Here is a 22,972-nt window from a genome sequence, read left to right as displayed (position 1 = left end):
GACTTAGTGGAGGGATCCCTGGGATGGTGCAAGGTACCAGTGAAGGACATTTTGGGCGAGGGAGGAAAGAAGCTGAAAACAATTTTGCATGTACAATTGGTATCAGATGTATTAAAATATCAGGGTTTCTCAAAGTGAAAGTTGCAGTCTCAATGAGATTACCTTAATAGAGAGATGTCCACGATGGGTGGACGCATTCAGTGCACCTAGATGAGTACCCATAGCAAGGCTTGTGGTTGGGAATGTCTATGGAAAGCCTAGTTAATGTAAGAAGTGGGGTGTGATTTTATAGAGCTTGAAAAACACTGCCAGAAATATAAAAATATATCTGCTGTCAATGTGGACAGCATTTCCTGCTTTGTGTTGGAAAATAAATTTAATAGAATTTAACAGAAAGTCAGAAGGGCAGATATTTTTTTCGAGCACCTAAGGTAGGATCTTTATAATCTCAGGATAGAGTATTAAAAGATGGGGCACTGTCCTACCATTAAAATCAGTTACTTCATGATAGAAAACGTAGAGTTTGTTTGGGGGGGCCATGCTTATGATTTCTTGCAGACGTTATCAGCAGACTCTATTCAAAATGACATTTTCCAGTTTAGGAAGTTATTGTCTTAGTAATAGGCAAACATGAGCTTTATTCGCTTTGGAGGAAGTCTTTTTATCTGCTTTCTTCTGGAACATAAACTTATTGAGCCTTGTTCTTTTTATATTGTTTAACCGCTTCCAGCTTTGAACCATGTCTGGATTAGTTTAGACCAAGCAGTTGATATAGCTAACATTGGTTTCTTAAATCAGGACATTTTGCTTGATCGCATATGTGAGCAGTAGGCAATACATCCGTACGCTAGGGAATCTGAAGAACAGAACATCAGTTTTTGTTGGTGGTTTTGTCTTGTTTGGTGATGGTCTTTCAAGATGATATTTCAAGTAGCTGATAATTCACCTCAGATCCTTGTCTCCTCTTATAGAGGATCTTATGTCTCTTCTGGATGCTGACATACATTCTGCTCACCCAAGTGTCATTATTGATGCTGATGCTATGTTTTCAGAAGATATTAGTTACTTTGGTTATCCATCCTTTCGGCGCTCATCACTTTCCAGGCTAAGCTCGTCCCGAGGTAATTTTGCACCTTTTTTTTCTTTGTAAATAAGTAGCATTGCTGTGCAGTACACTAGTTATAGCACATGCTGGTGATTTTTGTCTTTAGTTTTGTGTGTACAACCCTTTTCTGTTTTAAATATAGATAAATAAAATTTCTTGCATTAAGCTGTAAAAACTGTATGATGTAAGTGTGTGAAATTAATTGCTAGCAGTATGTTTGAAAGGTTTGACAGGTGAAATGTGCATGAGGCTTTCAAAAAGCAATCTGCCTAAAGCCAATTTTTTTAAAAAAACCATGCCTACTTAGGGAGTACTTACTGAAAAACCCAATGTTTTTCTCATGCAACATTCCGAAAGGGAGTTCAATTGCTCAGTATCCATGGTACACAGGGAATTTTGTGCCTTCCTGAGTCTGGAGGCATAACTCAATAGTATAGTTAGAAGTCCTACATCTGTTCCAGTAGGTAGCATTGAAAGCTCTTCCGCTGCTCTTTATGCACTGCTCTAAGAGTAAACATTTTCTTTGCAAAGTGTAGTAATAATGACATACTCAACAATAGGTCGGGCAAGCTGGAATTTAACTGCATTCTGAAATGGCTTGCAGTGCTCAAATTCCATGTCTGTTATTCATAACCCATTGCAATGACAGAATACTTTGCATGGTGTCAAGTTCTAAGCATGACTTGAAAAGCGTATGAAATGTAACACCAGATCTGATACTTAGTTATTCCTTCATAGCTTCTTAAAAATAACTATTATGCGTATCCATAACATTTTGCTAATTGTTAATCCAACCTCTATCATGATCTTCATGGAGTATTGCTCTGCCCATTCCAATTTTTTTCTGTTAGATATTCCAGTACCTGAATATCTAAGTGTTATCACAAGTTAGGATCAATAAAATGGTTGCTGTACGTATTAGGCATAATTTTAATTTTCTCGACCTGTTAGATTTATCCAATCTAGCGTCATAAAATTATTTATGCAGTTTCTGTAGGTGACGTAGAGGATTAGAACAAAATACCTTGTCATCATTCTTGAGACATGGTTCAGACATAACGCTGAAGCTAGGGTTTAGGTCAGGGGTCAGCAACCTAAGGCCTATGGCAACCCCTGCCACTGCCCGCTCTTACCAGTGCGGCACGGGGACCAGCTTCCGGATTGATGGCGCACAGGCGCTCCTCTGACCCAGAAGAGTGTGCGTGCACACATGCTCCTGCCCATCCACCGACGGATGGAGTGTAGACCGGCCCATCGTCTGGTAACCTTGCTGACCCCTGGTTTAGGTGTTGAGTGCAGGCTGCAGGATCACATGCATCCTCCTCCTACCTCTTCGAGTGCACACACTCTGTCTTCAGTTTCTACATTAAAAGAGAGACAAAACCATTAGGGTTCTTGGAATGAGTTTATTACATGCTTGGTTTCATCTTAACTTGGATTGGCAATGGCCGCATGTAATTCCAAAGCTGGAGGGAGGAAAGAAGAGGAATTTATGCAGAAGGTGGTGGGGAGAAGGTTTACACGATCTTCTTAGTCTACTCTTCATCTACTCTAAAAGCTGTTTTAAATGTGCTTAAGTTTGACCTATTTGGCCCATTTCCCCCCAGTGATCTTGGGGATAGGGACTGGGTGGACTTAGAACAGCCAGAGTTGCCTTTTGGGGGGGGGGGTGGCATATTGGATGCATTTTGGGGGGCAAGAGGGCTTACTTATACAATATGAGGTGTCTGAGGGTTTCCTTAATGTTTTTACTTTTTGTTTATTTTTAAAAATAAGTAAATAAGTAAACAAATAAATAAATAGCGCCCCCCCCCCCCAGTACACCCATCTCCTCCTCCTTTTCCCTAACCCAAAGGCATAGTTCTGGTGTAAACAATGGCAGTAAAATTCATACAAGCACAGAAGTGGAGAGAGACTGAAAATTACTGATATCAGTATGAAGGAAAACGTTATCACAACTACCTTTTTGTTCAAATGGAAGATTTTCTACTGCTGTTTGAGGCAGTGAACACAGTCGCTCATCATGATTTAGTCATTCCTATTTAGCATTTTATAGGACCTATCAACAGACGGTCAATTGTAGCTCTGTTTCAAGCAGAAGGAAAACTTCTTTGTTTCTTGATTAACTTTTTTCTTTTGAAGCGCAAGGAACCCTCCACCACCTCATATCGTAGAGGGAGGCCTTTCTCAATTTGTTGAATTTGCCTTACTAGCCCCAAAAGTTGCAGAAAATGTCCCCCAAAACCTTTTGATGGGGCATGAACACTACCATTAGGGTGGGAGATGGTTTTTGGCCCAGCATTAGTCCGAGTAGATGGGTCATGGGAGATAAAAAGAAAAGTTGTTAAGAATTGGGCTGTAGAGCAAGGGGGGGGGGAGAGAAGTAAGCTATGTGGAGATTAGTTTTGAAATAAAGGAAGAGAATGAAATGACAGATACCAGAAGGAAAAAGAGAGCAAGGAGGAAAGACGAGAGATTTGTTCTTAAAGAGTTTATCAATACAAATGAAGACTCATATGTTAAATGCATTATGTGCATGTACGTATATTCAACCTCTGACTTTTCTTAAATCACTCCCTTTTTCCTTTCTAAGGTTATTTCTATGTTAAGATGAAAAAAATCCTTATTTTCCATGTATATTTGACTCTTGGATATTTAGCTTGATTACCTGACTTAAAATTTTAATTGTATGAGAGAACTGGAGAGTACTGGCTTTAGACAATTTTAGGCCAATTGGAGGGAAAGCATTTTGGTAAGGAACATTCTCCTTCAAAAATCTTTTTAGAACGTTGTCTGACTACAAAAATTTTCAGTTAAGCAGCTTTGCCACAAGCTTTTAAAAATCAAAGCGAGTCCTATATGTTTGTTTAAATGAAGGGGTTGGATTAGCAAATTTTACAGAAGTTTAAGATTGTTTTTTAACCTTTTCAAGTGGTGGTGGTGGTGGTTGGGAAAAATTCTGAGACTCTCTAATAAACACTCCTTTTTGGTTAGCTTAAAAAGTCTCTAAAAGAGACATTGCCTTGTTTGGTGGCATCTATTTTTCTTGCTGTTCTTTGATAAGATCACCCACAATATACTCTTTGCATATGGTACTATAAAAATCTTAAATCACCTTTTATCTCATCCTAAGTAAACAGTGAGGTAATTTTTCTTCTTCTGTTAATTCATTTTTTGAGTAGCTTGAAACTTCAGATTTTGAACTTTTTTTCTAGTCTCATTCTTGCATTTCAAATTATTTTGGCAATACCAAAGTACATATGCTTGAAAGGGTTAATATTTTGAGTGTTGCATGTCATTTTTATATTTACACTTAAGTGAAATCTATAAGTAGATTTTAACTGCTGTTAGTTGCATCCTGAAGGGTCTTTACTAGAGAGTGGCTTACTTTTATCCCACTGGTGTGACCCAATTGCATACCAGTTCTCCTTCTTCCCTTAGAGAGAGACTCTGAGCTGTTGCGTGAACGTGAGTCCGTTTTACGTTTGCGTGAAAGAAGGTGGCTTGATGGAGCCTCATTTGATAATGAAAGAGGCTCTACAAGCAAAGAAGGGGAGCCAAACCTTGACAAGAAGAACACACCTGTCCAAAGCCCAGTCTCTTTAGGAGAGGACTTGCAGTGGTGGCCGGATAAGGTATTTTGGTTGTATTTTATTTTTATTAAAAATGCAAAATTGGAATATCTTGTATTGTCTGTAAATGTGGATCTATCTCTTTTCTCCCCCTGCCACCTTCCTCATCAAATGCCCCTGCATGTAATTCCTACATTATGGACATGTTTACATTGAATGTGGATCATTCGTGTGCATGTCACTTCAGTTTTGATGTGTTGCTCAATCATAAACTCATTCACTTGGAAAATTAAGTATTATTGAATTTAATAGAAGGGAGTTGCCTTGAATGGAAGTGTGCACAGGCCTCCTGCCTTAAGTAGTTTATAGTTAGCATCCCTTTCACTTGGACAGAAAATTAATTGTGTCAACTGATATTTTTTGGGAGCCTGAACAAGTACTCTTCTGTCTTTATCAACGCGTTTGCCATCCTTTGAAGCAATGGGGTGATATTTTTTTAAGCTGATCCTTTGCGTTTCTTCTGTCTATTCTTTCCCTTTTCACCAGTTGGTTCACTTGTTTTCTGTCGCCTTGCGGATGAAAGAACTCATCTTCACACTGTTGCTGTTATTTTCCTCCTTCGTTCGAGAAGTGTGATTATTTGTTAGTGTCAGCTGAAAATGATTCCTTTTGCTCTGAAGATAAAAAAGCAACTATGAACCTATTTCTCTTTTCCTCCCTGCCCTTCTAAGGGACAAATGTTGTGAAGAGTGGGTGGGTCATATGATATATATTTAGCTTAAAGAATTCTACTATTGCTAGTGGTCCTTTTTGAATGGACATGAGCTATTTTGTCTTTGAAACTACTTCCTATATTTGTGCCTTCCTTTCCCAGAAGACTGAAAGCCAGTCTGGACTCTTAATTAGTGTAGGCAAGTATCTGCTCCCCTTCATTATTTGCTTCCAATATTTTGGGGGTACGTACTGTGAAGTAGCCTTTTCTCAAAGCAGGAGATATAATTAAATGGGTATCTGAAGTGCAGTAGAGTCTTGAGAACAGTGGAGTCTAGAGGAAGCTGCAGATTTCAGGCAGGGATCTTTTCAGTCCTACCTGGCAGGAGCTGAATTGGGGACCTCTCGCATGCAAGCCATGCACTCAGTTGCTGAGCTACATATGTTGTGAATTAGCAGAATCTTATTCGATGCAGTGGACTTATTTTTTAACCTGAGATGCCCAGCACAGGAACATTAAGCTGTGGGCCTGTTTATTCCATTCTCATCTCTCTTGGAATTGTATTCTCCTGGGTTCAGTTTAAGACACGCGTCATCGGTCAAGCTTCCTGGCTTGCTGCTTCTTTGGAGAATCGAAGAATGAGGAGCTTGCTGTGACATGATATATAATGCCCCTCCCTAGAGCAAGGCAAGAGAAGTGGGACGAGAGAACTGACCACAACTTTATGTGCTTTTAACATTTTTGGAGTACTTGCAATTAAATGGCTGGGGAAGATGGAAGGGCAAGATGTAAAACATGTGTCCAAAGTTCAGTTGAGTCTTTTGGATTAACAGAATGCATCACTAATCATAGAATCATAGAGTTGGAAGAGACCACAAGGGCCATCGAGTCCAACCCCCTGCCAAGCAGGAAACACCACCAGAGCACTCCTGACATATGGTTGTCAAGCCTCTGCTGATTCCTGATGATCAGGTAGAATTTGGATCAAAATGTCTTATGCTCCATTGAAAGGTCGCAGCATTTCACCACACCAATTCAAGTGGTTATGAGAAAGCTGTTAGGCTGAATGTAAAGGTAATTCAAAAATAGGCACTCAGTTTGTTTCCGTCACTATCAGTTTCCAGAAAGATTATCTGCCTCTTGATACAAGCATAATATGTGTTCAAAACTGCATAGCACCTGATTTTCTTTTGCTGCTTCCATTGTTTATATTCTCTTCTTAATTCAAGGAGAAATTCTAAATCTTGGAATTCCATGGTTTCATTCATCTTAACAAACGACCTCCTCAATTCATGCATAATAGTCCAGCAATTCCTATCATACCTAAGCTTGGTCTGTTTTCTTCTTCCTGAAAATCATGACTTACTCGGCAGCTTTGATTTTAATAATTCAGTGATTTGTTCAAAGCACAACAGCATTTCTTCAGCTTCTCCAGATGAGGTTTCTACAGATGACAACAAAACATTCCGTCATTTCTTTTGAATGAAGACTAATTCAAATTCAGGTGGCCACCAAACCCTCCTTTGTGACACCTCTTCTATATTACTCCAAGGATTGGTTTCTGTATAGGACACCTCTCAGTCCTAATAGAACTAGAAACTCTTCCACTTGTATAGCCAGCGTTAGAGGAATGACCATATAATCCACTATACGTGTTCCTTTGTAAAACCTTTCTCATTTCTTCATCTACAACCATTGAACCACTGAGTATACAGAAGTTAGCATTTCCTGATAAATCTTTCAAGAGTCACTTGTGCTGTTTTGGTTTTAGAGCCCCTTAAATTTCATCTCTGAAATTACACAGAACCCACTAATGATACAGCCCAAACCCTAACAATGTCAGAAATAAAATACAATCTAAAATAATTATTTTTACCAAATATAAAACTATTTCTTATAACCTGTCACCTTCTCACAGACACCAAATGGTCTGAACAGTTCTTTTTCTTTGTGATGAACTTATAATATATGTGAGTGTTTAGCACTCATAATTTTGAAGTTTTAAGCTTCACTTGTTTGCTTTTATAGGATGGGATGAAATTTATTTCTATTGGTGCTCTGTATTCTGAGCTTGTGGCAGTGAGCAGTAAAGGGGAGCTGTATCAGTGGAAATGGAGCGAATCTGAACCTTACAGAAATGCACAGGTATGTCTAGCTATGTTCTGTAAAATGTGGGAATCTCTTGTATACAAAAATGTAGTTGCTTAAAAAAAAATGTACAGAGCTTCCTGTGCATCTTTAAAAATTCTTATTACAAACTTTATTGAATTTTTAAATAAACAATTATACCAAGCATAGTGTTGTCTTGCAGGACAAATACACATTCAGAAGTTAAGTCTTGTGTCCAGTCATCCACATGGTATCAAAGCAGATGTGGAAAATCTTTTACATTACAGTTTTTGCTTTGATTACACTTCAGTGTGAATAGTGAGGTCTCCGCGCCTAGTGCTGGATCTGGAAAGCCACTGCCAGTTCCTCTTCCCTAGCAGCTTCGCCATTTTAATTGAAGATTACAGTGGCTGGGAGAAAGTCAGTCAGGAAAGGTTTGCCTCCGGCTGTGCTTGAAATTGTGCATCTTTCCTCCTTCCCCTCAGCAGCAGCAGCAACCTGAGAGCTGGAGAGGAGCAGCCATAGCAAAGTGGTGGGGCTCTTTGATGTGTTGCTTGGCTTCCTTGTAACGTTCTGTCATATATGAATAGCGCCCATTTGCTTCTATGGCAAAAGGTATACCATTGCTCTTGGTATGGGGTAATGACTGTTCCCTTGTTATGACTTGGGAGAGAGACAAAGACTAGGTCTCCCTCCCTGCCAAATGTTTGGTAGCCACAAGTGTTATTTCAGTGGCGGCATTTTAAAATATTGTCTGCTTCATTTTTGTTTCAAAGAATCCTTCTATACATCACCCACGTGCCGTGTCCCTGGGATTAACCAACGAGAAGATCGTCCTCCTTTCTGCAAACAGCATCAGAGCAACTGTTGCCACAGAAAACAATAAGGTACAAAACACTGAGGATAAAATTCAGTGCTTTTAATGTCCCCCTTGCATTGCCATTCTATAGAAAAAGATTACAGCTGGCCTTGAGCAAATCATTTGCAGAGATTGGTTTTGTGAATAACCTTGAAGCAAGAACTTTTCATCACAAAAACAAGCCAGGGCATGCTAGAAAGAAGATAAAAGAATGTTTTGACTCTGTTTGCTGTTAAAATTGAGAAGACTTTGGCCTGGTAACAAAATTAAAGAAATTTCCTTCTTTAGAAGAATAATCCATAAGAAAAAAATGAAGCTGCTGTAAAAGTAGAGAATGTGTAAAGCAGGGGTGGCTATCCTGTGACACTTCAGAAGTTGTTGAACTAGAGCTCCCATCATCCTAGACAGTTGGCCATACTGTCTGAGATCGACAGGAGTTATAGGCTGTCAAAATCTGGAGGGCAACAGGGTAGCCATCTCTGATATAAAGCAGGGTCTTGAGTTATTCTTGTCCATGTGTCTTAGAAAGCTTATTTTCCATAGAAATGTAGCACTTAAGGTTTCAGAAATAGGTTTGTCTTCCTTAATGACAAACTTCCCCTTGGTCTCAAGTGACTAACAAGTAGTTAGTCCATTGTATTAAAAGTTGCTAATCCAAATATTCGAGCATAATATTCTGAGATAAAGTCCAGGCACTCTGTGCTCTCTGCTGGATGCATATCGTGGCTCCACCTACGAAAGCTTCCTGTTCATTTCAAGGAAGTGAGGAGTGACTGTCTACAAAGTCTTGCAGACATGGGTACAGTGGGGGAGTTCTGTGATAATATGAACTACTTCTGGCTTGATAAAATGGTTGTAGCAGGGCCAAGGCATGCTTAGAACAAAAAGGATTGAAGCAAAACTTCAAAGCACTATACTGGAAGTGGTTGCACCTGAATAATCTCAAGATTATATTCTCATTGTTTTGTATCGTGCCCTGCATGAATGCAAAGGCATATTTTTGTTAAGATCCACTCCAGGGCTGTACTCTATTCCTTTTAGGTAGCTACCTGGGTAGATGAAACCTTGAGTTCTGTAGCTTCTAAACTAGAACATACGGCACAGACGTACTCTGAACTTCAAGGAGAGCGGATAGTTTCCCTGCATTGCTGCGCTCTTTATACCTGTGCTCAGCTGGAGAATAACCTGTACTGGTGGTAAGTGTATATTTCAGTTCAGAGTCCAAATAATGGTTTTTTGCTCTTTGAAAACCAATAGAAGAGAAGTTGACATCGGCCTTGTTCACATGTCATGGTAAACAGCAGTTAATGGTTTACTAAGAATGTGCTGATCTTGCCCCCTGTGCTATTGCCTGACTAATGAATGGGAGAAACATACCATGGACTTGGCTATATTAGCCAAGAAACAGTGTTTTGAATGTGTTATAAACATGCAACACCAGATGGTGCCAGAGAGCAAACAAAATTCTAAGCTATTTTCCATAGCGTTTCTCCCTTTTGTTATAACGATTTAATGTCTGACTTATTCATAGCATTTCCCCCTGTCATTTCCCCATGATCTGTGGTTTTGCATTATGTTGAAACCAAAGATTATGGTTTGTTTGCTTCAGACTACAACCTGTGGTCAAGGTTTGTTCTTAGCTCCCTAAGCATTATTTGTTTGACTGAAACTAACCATTATCCCTAGTTTTGACATAAAGCTAAGACAGTGATTGTGGCTCATACAGGAGCAAAGTGGGTAAGATTGGCATGTTAACCAAATAAACCAATAACTGGTTTACCATGGTGTGAACTGGGTCACTAAGGTACATTAAATTTACCCATCCTTGTTCATACGCATCTTTCTCTTTTTTTAATGGAACTGAATTTTCTCTTCTAGTTAGAATTCTTTAGGAGGTTACATTGCTTTGAAGAAAGGACTGTACTTGGATCAAAGAGAAACAAAGCATGCTCTTGTCCTTAAAGCATTGAAGTGACTTGACGCAGAATTATTTTAATGAATTTTGTATTTAGGATGCTTTCAGAGTTAGAAGAGCTAATGCTTTATTACCGTAACAAACCTTCACAGCTTTACGACAATAGATATTCCACTGCATATGACATAAAATCTATAAATAAATGTTTCTACAAGGCTGATATCCCTATTGGAGTTGTCTAAGACACAACTGTGATTATTATAGTTGAGGCATTTCATCACAGGTGGTTAAGCATCTTCTGTAGGATCAGTCCAGTTTTGTGTTGGCAGTCAGTGGGTGAGTAGGTATTGTGTCCTTTGAGGGTTTCACTTGCGAAAATATGTTTAGAAGCAGGGGTGCAATATAGAAGTTCTAACTGCTTAATTTTACTTCCATTCTTTCATTGGGGCCTTATGTCTAAACTAGCACAAAAGCCAAGTTGCTTATTAATAGTGCTAGTTGATTTTTGTAAATAAGATTTTATGTGTGAGAAGTGTGTCGGTTTGATGGTGCAGGGAGGATATTACTCTGAAACTGTCTAAACTCTTTTGTGCTTTTGCCAGGTTGTACAGATTTGTAATGGCTTAAAGCCTTTATCTATATATTGTTTTCCTAATTCTTCCAGACACTGATTAAAAAGGTGACTTAAAATTGACCATGAATGTATTCCGTATCAAGTTGTATCAAAATTTTAATAATATTATTTTGTTTCATAGTGCATATTGTATACATTGTTTGAAGAGGACTTTGTCTGGAAATGTAGCCTGAAAAATCTTTTAATAATTATTAAATTAAATCAGATTAGTAATGGCTATAATAAACAATGCAGGAGAACCAATGTGTCCTTAAATGATTCAATCATTTAAGTGGCATTGGTCAGCAACGCAAGTTTCTTTTGGTTGATTATGAACAGTCCCACTGGCTGCACAGATCATAGCAGGAACCTTCTAGAAAGCTCTGAAAGATTAGGAGTGCTTTCCCCCTCCTGCCCCATGGACTGCCACATTCCACACGTTGGGAAAAAGGTGAAGCCATTGCCCTCCCTCAGTTTCTTTCTGGCCACAAAATTTGAACCCTGAATATTGCTTGGTTTTTTTGCTTTATCCTTTTTATGAAAACTGTTTCCCACCTTTCTCCCCGGTCAGTAAGGCTCTGCTTAACTAGGGTTGTGAATGTGGTAGCAAGATCTCAGTCAGATTTTCACAACTCCTGCTTTGCTTTCTTAGGCAGCAATCACAGTTGTTGAAACTTTCAGTTGGCTCTGAATGCTTTATGCGTGATGTTGCTGTATTGTTTTATTGTATTGTATTCTTGGCATGTTAAGTTTTATATGCTGCCCTTGCTTGAGTTAGGATGAAGGGCACTTTAAAAATACTTCAATTAAGAAATCAATTCAAAAGCAAGTCTTTGGTCATGCTGTATACAATGGTTTGTTGGTAGAACTAAGTGGGGAAATGCTGCCTCTGCCTCCTTGGCTGATGTGTGGAACGCTGCTGTGTACGAGTGAGGGTTGGCAGCATCCCTGAGCTTTCAGTTTTTTCAGACTTTCTTGGAGGGACCTGTTTGGTTTACACAGACACATTTCCTATACATATGACTACATGGAACCTCCTGTAAGCAGGAATAATGTTTTCGGGAGCTCAGCTTCTCAGATCTTATTTTATTTTATTAGCTCTGGAAATAAACATTTGAAAATGCACTTCTTTTTTCCTTTTAATCAATACCACATCACCTTGAAAATCACATTTATGGATAATAAAGATAACACAGCTCTTTTTTTTTTAAACCTTATATTAGTATTTTTCCTCCTAGGGGTGTAGTTCCTTTTAGCCAAAGGAAGAAGATGCTGGAAAAGGCTAGAGCCAAAAATAAAAAGCCTAAGTCTAGTGCTGGTATCTCCTCAATGCCAAATATCACTGTTGGTACTCAGGTATGTAGAGGCTTACTGTGTGACATTTTAAAGCTTTGAGAAGAAACAAATCCGCCATTAAGACCCTTTTTATGATGCAGTGACATGTGCAAATAGTCTGCAGATAGACTCTAACGTAAGTGCTCCCATAACCTGAAGTGACAGAGCTTAAACCACCTGTTCATACGCAGCTCTGTGCTGTGAACTAGCTGCAACCATATTAGGCTCTTGCCTTTCTCCTCTGCGTTGTCACTGTTGCTCCTAAAAAGTTTCCGATATGCTGGTGTGCCTGTAGTTGCCCTTTTGCCTTAACCTTTTCCTTCCCTTCAAACCTAGTGCCCTTATTAGGAAACTATGTGGTAGGAAACAAGGGTAGCCAATGTGGTTCCCTCCGGATACTGTTGGATTACAATTCCTATCAGTCCTAGCCAGCACAGCCAATTGATAGGATGATAGGAGTTGTAGTCCAGAAACATCTGGAAGGTGCACTCTATTGGCTACACCCATTCAGAGACTTTCGCAGCTAAGAAAGAGATAATATTCCATATGCCCCTACTAAAAAACCTGATAAAACTATATTAAGTACTTAACCTCTTCTAAGTGTTGTTTTGCTTACATAGTTTTGATTCTTCATTTGGCATGAATGGGACTTTAGGGTGAAGGGTGAGTAACAAACAAACAAAAATAGTTGTTTAACTCCCTTGTTGATTGATTGCAGGTGTGTTTGAGAAATAATCCTCTCTATCATGCTGGAGCTGTTGCTTTTTCAATTAGCGCTGGGATTCCTAAAGTTGGCGTCTTAATGGAATCTGTTTGGAATATGAATGACAGCTGTAGGTTTCAGCTCCGGTCACCAGAGAGTTTAAAGAACATGGAGAAAGCTAGTAAAACAACTGAAGCAAAGTAAGTGTTCTAAACTTTTGACAGGGACACAGTAGATGGTGGCTGAAAAAGATCTTGAACTGGCATTAGATTGTGGGTCTCTGTACTCCAGCTCCACACTGTTTCCATAAATGAAACAGACATGAGTGCAGTAAAGGTAAAGGGACCCTTGACCATTAGGTCCAGTCGTGGCCGACTCTGGGGTTGCGGTGCTCATCTCTCTTTACTGGCCGAGGGAGCCGGCGTACAGCTTCTGGGTCATGTGGCCAGCATGACTTCTGGTGAACCAGAGCAGCGCACGGAAACGCCGTTTACCTTCCCGCTGGAGTGGTACCTATTTATCTACTTGCACTTGGACGTGCTTTCGAACTGCTAGGTTGGCAGGAGCAGGGACCGAGCAATGGGAGCTCACCCCATCATGGTGATTTGAACCACCGACCTTCTGAGCGGCAAGCCCTAGGCTCTGTGGTTTAACCCACATAGGGGGCTGTAAATATTGCTCTGAAGATTGTTTAGCAAATGCTTGAAAGAAGCAGGTCACACAAAGAATGTGCTTTGCATTGCCTTTTCATACCGGCAAACCACATACTTAAGAGTATGTTGATTTCCCCCCCAGTACAAATTAATGGTTTGAAAATGGCCATAAACAGTTCTTCTGTATATTGTAGCAGTATATGTTTGCTGTTATATTGCATCAGCAAAAACGTCTGTTGACTTAACAAACAATTCAGAAATTAGTATCTCTGTCCAAAGTGTTGACTAGTTTTCACATTATATTAATGGAAAATAAATGTAACAAATGCCTTGTGTGTGGTTTTTTTAAAAAATCCTAGGCCTGAAAGCAAACAGGAACCAGTGAAAACTGAAATGGGTCCACCACCGTCTCCAGCTTCTACCTGTAGTGATGCTTCTTCAATAGCAAGCAGTGCATCAATGCCATATAGTAAGTCATATGGGGAGGTTTTGGGGTTTTTTGCCTTGTCGAAAACCACTGTGGTGCAATGTCTGCCAATTATATTAATATATCCATATTTAATTCCTGAACCCCCACAATGAATAATGTAAGAAACAGTGTTCCATAGAGGAATACTTACAGGATAAAATTAGCAAAATACAATTTCAGTAGATGGCGCAAACTTCACAGAAGGCACTTCCTGTGAAAAGTGACATAAGTAGCCATGTGCTACTTTTTTAGACATAGAATTTGTGTGTCACAGACATGCTACAAAGGAGACTTTTAATTTATTCCTTTTTTTCTTAAGAGCGGCGGCGATCTACCCCTGCCCCAAAAGAAGAGGAGAAAGTGAATGAAGAACAGTGGTCTCTTAGGGAAGTTGTGTTTGTGGAAGATGTTAAGAATGTTCCTGTTGGGAAGGTTTGTATAAAATAAGCTTTCTTAGTTTCCTTTAATTTGCTGTGTACCAATCCTTTAAAAATGGATAGAAGAAAGCTGTTTTACAGCAAACCTAGCCATAGTGGCTTGAAATTGTATTGTTGGTGAAAATCTGGTTTTGTGTGGTGGCACTACTTGCTTTTCTGGATGTTTTAAGTACAGTTTAAGATTCCCGAACCCCCATTTCACTTCAGAGAGTTTTTAATTCTGCTTCAACACTATGCAATATGTTCTCTTTTATAGGTACTGAAGGTGGATGGTGCTTATGTTGCTGTAAAATTTCCGGGGACATCTACTACTGCAAATTGTACAAACAGCTCTGGTTCGGATCCTGATCCATCTTCTCTTCTCCAAGATTGTCGGTTGCTCAGGATAGATGAGCTCCAGGTATGTTTGCAATGCCAGGACTTTGGCCCTTGAAGCCGTTATCTCTGCTGTGGCCACAGTTTCTAGAGTTTATGTTCACTTCCATCACTCCATCTCAAAGAGGTGTCAGACTTTGAGAATATAAGAACCAGAGATATTAAAAGTAAAGTCTTCAGAAGTTGCATATTTTTTAGTTTAGAAAGACGGACATCTAAGGGGACACATAAGTTAGATTTTAGAAATTACGCACAGAGTAATTTTTCTTTTATAAGAATCTGGAGTCTGTGACATTAGGCAGTAGGTTTGGAACAGGCAAAAGAAAGAACTTCACGCAACACATAAATTACTTTAAATACATGGCTGGGATGTAGTGCTGGTCATTTGCTTAGATGGCATTAAAAAGTGTAGATCAATTCATGGGTTGATCATTGTCTGTTAGCTATGACAGCTAAGTGGAGCCCTCACATTAATAGATGGCATACTTACGCTTATCACATGCTGGGGAGAAAAAAAGAGGGGACGACTTTCACCATTATGCACGGCTAATGAGCTTGTTAGGCATCTGGTTGGCTGCTGTTGCAGAAGAATCCTAGTCTTTTCAAGCAAATTGTACATTCTTAAAGAGGGGGGAATTAAGCCAATTCTGTAGATTGCATTGGAAGTACAGAAATCTGCTTTTGTTACAGGTGGTAAAAACTGGTGGGACACCAAAAGTTCCAGATTGTTTTCAGAGGACTCCTAAAAAGTTATGTATTCCAGAAAAAACAGAAATCCTAGCTGTGAATGTAGATTCCAAAGGTAAGGATGAAGGGTTTTTTCCTTCTCATTTTATCTATTGCTTGCTTTAGAAAAAAGAAAGGTACTTATCCTATTAGAGAATTGTTAAACTGAGTCATCTTAATTTCATGAATCAATATTTGCTAGTTTAATGGTTTGAAATATTTTTTGGAGGAAATAGTCTGTTGGTCAGTGTCCTTTTTGCACTCTTTCAGGAGTACATGCCGTCCTGAAGACCGGGAACTGGGTTAGATATTGCATATTTGATCTTGCAACTGGAAAAGCAGAACAAGAAAACAATTTCCCCACTAGCAGTATTGCTTTCCTTGGGCAGAATGAGAGGAGTGTTGCTATTTTCACTGCTGGACAGGTTTGTTTCTTCTCAGCTTCATGCATTTTTCGTGTTTCCTACCACCCTAAAAGTACCTCTTTAATGGGTTACTTAATGTTGACAAATTATTCCATTAAACAAGAAATGTAGAAAAATAAATCATCATGGCAGACTTAACTTGACTGTCAGTGCTCCTGATCCCTATCTGGTGAAGGAAGTGGTAAAGAAAAAGGAAAAGGTGGGTAGATCAATGTTATAGTGAGGGATAAGGCTTTGTAAGCTACTGACAGAAGTTAATGGATCTTGGGAAGAATCCCTTCTCTTCTTACTTGCCTTGCAACCTAACTGCAGAATTGAAGAGACACGACTCGCCAGTGTTTTATCCTCACACAAAGAAGAGAGGGACACAATCATGCATGCTTCTGATACTAGATATTGTAGTAATGTATATGTATTCCTATATTCAAACTGCACTAAGAAAGCATTTGAACTCGGTCTTCTAGTCCATTCTGGATATTTGCAGGAGTGGTCGGTGAGGATGACAGGTACTACACCTGTTGTCTGACACAACCTGGAGGGATGCGGGTGGCGCTGTGGTCTAAACCACTGAGCCTCTTTGACTTGCCAATCGGAAGGTCGGCTGTTCGAATCCCCACGACAGGGTGAGCTCCCATTGCTCTGTCCCAGCTTCTGCCAACCTAGCAGTCCAAAAGTATACCCGTGCAAGTAGATAAATAGGTACCGCTGTGGTGGGAAGGTAAATGGCGTTTCCGTGCGCTCTGGTTTCCGTCATGGTGTTCTGTTGCGCCAGAAGCGGTTTAGTCATGCTGGCCACATGACCCAGAAAGCTGTCTATGGACAAACGCCGGCTCCCTCGGCCTGAAGCGAGATGAGTGACACACCCCATAGTCGCCTTTGACTGGACTTAACTGTCCAGGGGTCCTTTACCTTTACCTTACCTTACCTGGAGGGAGAGGTATCAGGTGATGGGGATGTCAGCACTGTGTGGGCATATCAGCAGGAACACCAGACTGGCTTCATCAGTGCAGCTATGTTGATATGTCAGGTGATAGAGCTACAAATCAATAACGAATGAGAAAAATAATGACAATTTGAATTTTATAAAAATCTACTTTTTGTGCAGGAATCTCCAATCATTCTTCGAGATGGAAATGGCACTATATATCCAATGGCAAAAGATTGTATGGGTGGAATAAGAGACCCTGATTGGCTTGATCTTCCACCTATTAGCAGCCTGGGAATGGGAGTTCATTCCTTAACAAACCTTCCTGCCAATTCAACCATCAAAAAGAAAGCTGCTATCATTATAATGGCTGTTGAGGTAATTCATATATATATATCTGCGATACTCTCTCTTAGAGACATTATCCTGCACCACCCGGATTACTCAGTGTTTTCAACTGAACTTTTCCATTTTACAAATATATCTAAACAGAGTAATTTTAGATATGAGAGCTCTGTGACAGAAGTAGCTTACTGCTAGTTACAAAATGCAGCTGCCTAAATTGATACTTCTAGTATAAAGTCTACTTTTTGTTCAAATGTTTGCTATTACTGTTTATAGGTGCTTTGGACCTAACTTCTCTTTAATGGAGGGAGAAAATGTGATTTTTAAAAAAGATAGCTTAATTCACATTTCCACTTTTAAGTTGGTCAGGAAGGGCAAACCCAAAAGAGCACATAGATTCATAGAATCATGTGCAAATAGTTGTGTACGTTCATCTTCTCTCTGTTTTACTGTGATAGCAGTTTTGGGACATCATTTTCAGATATTGTGATTTATTTAAAAAAATTCATCCACCCCAGAAATTAACTTTAAATAACAGTTTTTAATAAGATGGGATATTTAGGTATTAAAAATGCTTTTAAAAACAATGCTAAAATAGGTTGTAGTCCTTTTTATTTAAATTCCACTAGCAAATGAAAACTTCTTTTAAAACAAGCTTTTGATTCTGTTGCTTAAATATTGATTTCTAGTGCTAGTGTGTTTACTTTTTAGCTGCTTTTTAAATGTTGTTAATTTGTGTTTTCATAACCGGATTATCGTTGCTTTTATGTTTGCTTTTTATTTGTAAGCCACTTTAGACAACTTCTTTATGAAAGGGATAAATGGGATATAAAGCTTTTTAAAATGTAAATAAATGCATAGCTAAAATTTGTTTGCCACACATGCAATTTTAAAAGCATTGTAGCTGGGGTATAGGATTCCCAACCTGCTCAAATCAGTTTGTTGATCCTGCACTTTTTAAAATGTTACACGATCAGTTTTAGGTATTTATCTCATTTGTATCCCATACTTTGTTTAGTTCAGGATAAAGTACTGATGCTAAAAGAGGCTGCAGAATGTAGCATAGGGCAAGGGAATGTTGCTTGCTCTTGTTTTATTAACGTCTCTCTCAATTTTTCTGAGCACAGAAGCAAACTTTAATGCAGCATATTCTCCGATGTGACTATGAGGCCTGCAGACAGTATTTGATGAACCTCGAGCAAGCTGTTGTCTTGGATCAGAATCCACAAATGCTGCAGACTTTCCTCAGTCACAGATGTGATGGAAATCGAAATATTCTGCATGCTTGTGTATCTGTGTGCTTTCCAACCAGTAATAAAGAAACAAAAGAGGAAGAGGGTGAGTTCAGTGATCTCATGCTGATGAGATTCTTCTGAGAGCTTTTGCATGAAGGCTAGAAAGATGAGTCAGAATTGTTCAAAACCTGTTCTGAAATAGTTGCACGAACACAGACACAGGTACACACACGCACAGCAACTTCATTAGTAACGAGACTTGTCATAAACCAGCAAGGCAATCCGGTTGGAAAATGCAGGAAGAGAGTATGGTAGAAAGGGAAACAAATGTCCCAATTGGCAACAAGTTTCAGTTCAGCATCACATTTTCCACTTGGTAAATTAAGTCACTTGGAAATAAGGGTGGGATCTGAAATGCTGCGCTCAATGTTCCATGCTTGTATCAGGCTATTTCAAGGCTCCCTTCCCACTGCAGTCTTCCAGTCCTGAAAAGCTGTGCTTGGAGGTTATGGGACCATCTGGTGCAGTATTCAAAGCAGCACGGAGAAGCTAGCGCCAACTCCATTGCCTGCATGTGTGGAAGTGCTTGGAATCCAGCCATAATTCTTGCCGCTAATGTACACTGGGGGAAATTAGCAGATGACGCTTGCAGAAAGACAGGAATTTCAAGACGAAACAGGCTATTGTGAACTTGAAGCATAAGGTTATGACTGTTGAAACAAAACAAAAAAGAAAGAAAGAGAGAGAGAAAGAAAAAAGAAAGAAAGAAAGAAAGAAAGAAAGAAAGGAAGGAAGGTGGAAAGGAGCAATGTATGTCAAAAAATGGCCTGTATGATGCATTAAAACTGCGTTTTACAGCATGAACTGGAGATCCACAAAACAGAGAATCCTATTAAACTAGAAATATGGAAACATCTATGTATACTGTATGTGTCTGCAGTGGGGCAAAATACATGAAGTTTTTGAGGAACTAAGAGCAGAAGAAAGTGTACTTTCTAAATCATTTAAAATACATTTCTACACCATTTACACCCTTCTCCTAACTTGCTCAAGGCCATCTACAGTTTTAAAAATAACAGCATATAAATCTACTAAGCATGCTGCAAAGGAAATAGGGGTGAGGAAGTAGAGAGGAAAGCAAGCAAATTCATTTACCAAATCTCTAAAGTACATACATGTTTCTGAACCTCTGAATGTGATGTCTAGCAAATGAATGATTTATGGGGCTGCTTGGAGACTGGTTTCCTTATTTAGCAAAAAGAACCTAACCTTTCCTGCTTACCACTGAGTGCTAGAATTGCCCAGTTGTGTATTCGTGTCTTATGTGTTTTCCAGTTTAAATTGTCCTGTCTTTCTCTTCTCTGCTGTGGAGTTTTTTTGCTATTCAGTAATCAAACCCATTGTCATCATTATACATTTGCATATTAATATTGAGAAATTCCATGTTCATTTCATATACAAATTTTATATAAAAGTGACAGAGAAGCTTTCTGTTCTTTAGTGTTTAATGTCTCTGTAAAAAACAGATGCCAAGTTTCTTCTTTATGCTTCAGAAGCAGAGCGCTCCGAAAGGAACACATTTGCTGAAAGGTTATCTGCCGTCGAGGCGATTGCAAATGCTATTTCAGTGGTGTCAAGTAATGGACCGGGAAATCGTGCAGGATCCTCTAGCAGCAGAAGGTAAGCTAGTGGAAACTTCTCTTTTTGCTATTGCAGTATTAATTACTGGCAAGACATTATGAATTAACGCAGGCCAGGATCCAAAGGGCTGCTTGGGAGGTCCTGTGGCTCAGTGATAGAGCACATCGTCTGCATGTAGAATGTCCCAGATTGACTCCCTGGCATCTCCAGTTAAAAGATCAGGTAGCAGGTGATAGAAAGAGTTTCTTCCTGAGACCCTGGAAAGGCGCTGCCAGTCAAAAATACTGGGTTAGATGGGCAGACAGACTGATCATTATAAGGCAGCTTCTCATGTTCCTAAGTGTGTGCGGGTTAGATTTCTGGCTCTTGTTTTTTGAACAAGAAAACCACCATACCGTATCACAAACTACTTTTCAAATCTTTTGATGAGCAACAACAATAAATATCCTTTTTCCAGTAAGCATGGGAGCTCGCTTCTTCTTTCCCTGACTTACTGTGGTGCTGCTTTCCCTCTTTCTGCTTGTCTCTGATAGCACCCTCCATCTAACCCAGGGTTTGGTCGGCAGCAGCCCTCCAGAGGGGCATAACTTGTATCAGGTGGGCAGGACTATGTGCCCTTTTGTCTGGTTTGAGCCACAGTTCTTTCATATTTGGCTGGGATTGACGACAGTCTTTCCTTAACTCCTTAATAGAGGAGAATTGGAGTTTGTTTCTGGCTCCAGTCTTTCTAAAAGCAAGGCAACACGATGACCAAATACAATGATACGATATCAATAGACACTCTTTATGTAATATGAAATATATGAAATCACATAAACAGAAAACTTATGAATCTCTGAAAGTCGCAAAATATGCACTCTTAATGGATTCTCTTGAAAACATAAAACCAAATGAATGTGTCTTATAAGTCTCTGAAAGTCTTTGAAGGCTATGCAAGTCTCTGAAAGAAGCAATGTATCAGATTCTTATCTGGTGAAAACAGGCTGAAAAGCTTTGTTTATGGCATCCAACACTGCCGAAGTAGTTTGCAAATAGATGTAGTGAACAGTGATTCCAGATATACCCACTGTTTCGTGGAATTCTTCTTCAGCACAACAGAAGGATACAGAAATGCTTCATAAACCCATCTATATGGTGAATGGAAAAGTATAACAACAATTGCTATACTTTTGCAGTGGTCATAAAGTTGTGTTATCAGCCTGTTTTCACCAGATAAGAATCTGATACATTGCTGGAGAGTTTGGATTTGATATCCTGCTTTATCACTACCCGAAGGAGTCTCAAAGCGGCTAACATTCTCCTTTCCCTTCCTCCCCCACAACAAACACTCTGTGAGGTGAGTGGGGCTGAGAGACTTCAAAGAAGTGTGCTAGCCCAAGGTCACCCAGCAGCTGCAAGTGGAGGAGCGGAGACGCGAACCCAGTTCACCAGATTATGAGACTCTTAACCACTACACCACACTGGCACCCTGTACTCCTACGTTGGAGCCCACTCACTTGCAAACCACCTGCAATGTGTTTTTGGTTGCTAGTTATTCCCTTTTCTCCCCCCATCTTGCGGGGGGAGCGGGTGCTCACTTATAAATTAAATGCAAGAGCAACTTCAGGCTTACCGCAGTTACAAGGAGAATGCAAAGTTGAATTGGTACATTGACAGTACTGTGTCTAAAATACGTGCCGTATTTCTTTTTCATATTTAATAATTGGTGTGGCATTTATATTGCTTTCTTTCCCACATATTAGTTATAAATGCGGACAAAAGTTAGTTTGGCATTCTAGAACACTAGGTTGCCTTCAGTATGCTCCCTGCACAAGAATAGGCAAGCGTTAATTTTAGGATTTTCTGTTTGGTCTTAGTTTGCGACTGAGAGAGATGATGAGAAGATCTCTGAGAGCAGCAGGTTTGGGCAGACATGAAGCAGGGGCTTCATCCAGTGATCATCAGGATCCAGTTTCTCCTCCCATCGCTCCTCCAAGCTGGGTGCCTGATCCTCCTGCGATGGACCCTGGTAAGATTTTCACATGCAGTTGTGCATAAGTGTAAAAGTAGATATAAATTGCCTTTCGTGTGAACTTGTGAAAGAGCGTAGGAATAAGAAATGCATTGCATCAATGTTATTGCAACTTCAGTGGTGCAAAGCATTTAGCTAGTTAGCCACTTCTGTGCTTTCAGGTGAAAACTGAGTGTTAAAATTTTCTGATTACAGCTTGTAGGCAGATGTTGCTTATTTCAGTAATGTGACTTGCTATCTGCTATAATGTTAGCTGCACTTACCAGTAGTTTCGTTGAATAGCCTTTGGAAGGAAAGAAAATTTAAAGATATAGTGTGGGTAGTTTCTGTGGAGTGCGCATATTGCCAGGGGTGTGTTTTATGTATTGATGTGCATCCTACTGTTCTGTTTACTAAAAGATGGTGACATTGATTTTATCCTGGCCCCTGCTGTGGGATCTCTTACCACAGCAACAACTGGCACTGGCCAAGGACCCAGCACCTCCACGATACCAGGTGAGAACATGCTATTTTGTACACTTGCATACGACTTAATAAAAAGAAATGGCAAATGCTCGCTTCATACATGTATTTTAGTGCAGCTTAAATGTTCCCTCCTATAACTTGAAGGTGCATCTTCCCATCGTTCTGTATAATGAATAAGGGTGCTTAACATATGAGTCTGTTTGTCCTGTTAAAACTATTTGGCACTGCTTCACACATTAAAATATGTTGGCCAATATTGGTTTCAGGACATGAAGTTTCCAGTCCTTTATATACACTCAAATTCATAATTTAGCATCAGGTTTCTGACATTGTGAAAGTGTT

General features: G+C 39.6%; 1 protein-coding gene across 8 annotated transcripts in view; it reads left to right on the top strand.

Moving 5' to 3' along the window:
* UBR5 (ubiquitin protein ligase E3 component n-recognin 5) overlaps positions 1-22,972 on the top strand; it is a 66,976-nt gene that overhangs the window by 19,492 nt on the left and 24,512 nt on the right. For 4 of the 8 annotated variants that reach the window (XM_081204260.1, XM_081204262.1, XM_081204259.1 and 1 more), the window contains 17 exons: positions 972-1,121; positions 4,529-4,740; positions 7,418-7,534; positions 8,275-8,385; positions 9,399-9,553; positions 12,124-12,241; positions 12,939-13,123; positions 13,936-14,045; positions 14,365-14,477; positions 14,739-14,882; positions 15,548-15,659; positions 15,854-16,008; positions 17,114-17,311; positions 18,406-18,616; positions 20,067-20,193; positions 22,011-22,162; positions 22,565-22,660. In XM_081204260.1, coding sequence (XP_081060386.1) covers positions 972-1,121; positions 4,529-4,740; positions 7,418-7,534; positions 8,275-8,385; positions 9,399-9,553; positions 12,124-12,241; positions 12,939-13,123; positions 13,936-14,045; positions 14,365-14,477; positions 14,739-14,882; positions 15,548-15,659; positions 15,854-16,008; positions 17,114-17,311; positions 18,406-18,616; positions 20,067-20,193; positions 22,011-22,162; positions 22,565-22,660 — 2,466 coding nt within the window. The remainder of the gene's footprint in view (positions 1-971; positions 1,122-4,528; positions 4,741-7,417; positions 7,535-8,274; positions 8,386-9,398; positions 9,554-12,123; positions 12,242-12,938; positions 13,124-13,935; positions 14,046-14,364; positions 14,478-14,738; positions 14,883-15,547; positions 15,660-15,853; positions 16,009-17,113; positions 17,312-18,405; positions 18,617-20,066; positions 20,194-22,010; positions 22,163-22,564; positions 22,661-22,972) is intronic. The other 4 variants (XM_081204261.1, XM_081204258.1, XM_081204264.1 and 1 more) reach the window with 4 other exon arrangements.

Source organism: Podarcis bocagei (assembly GCF_964188305.1).
Source record: "Podarcis bocagei genome assembly, chromosome: 8".
Classification (NCBI taxonomy): domain Eukaryota; kingdom Metazoa; phylum Chordata; class Lepidosauria; order Squamata; family Lacertidae; genus Podarcis; species Podarcis bocagei.
Note: the sequence above shows the minus strand (reverse complement) of the source record. Positions and strands in the feature narration are given on the sequence as shown.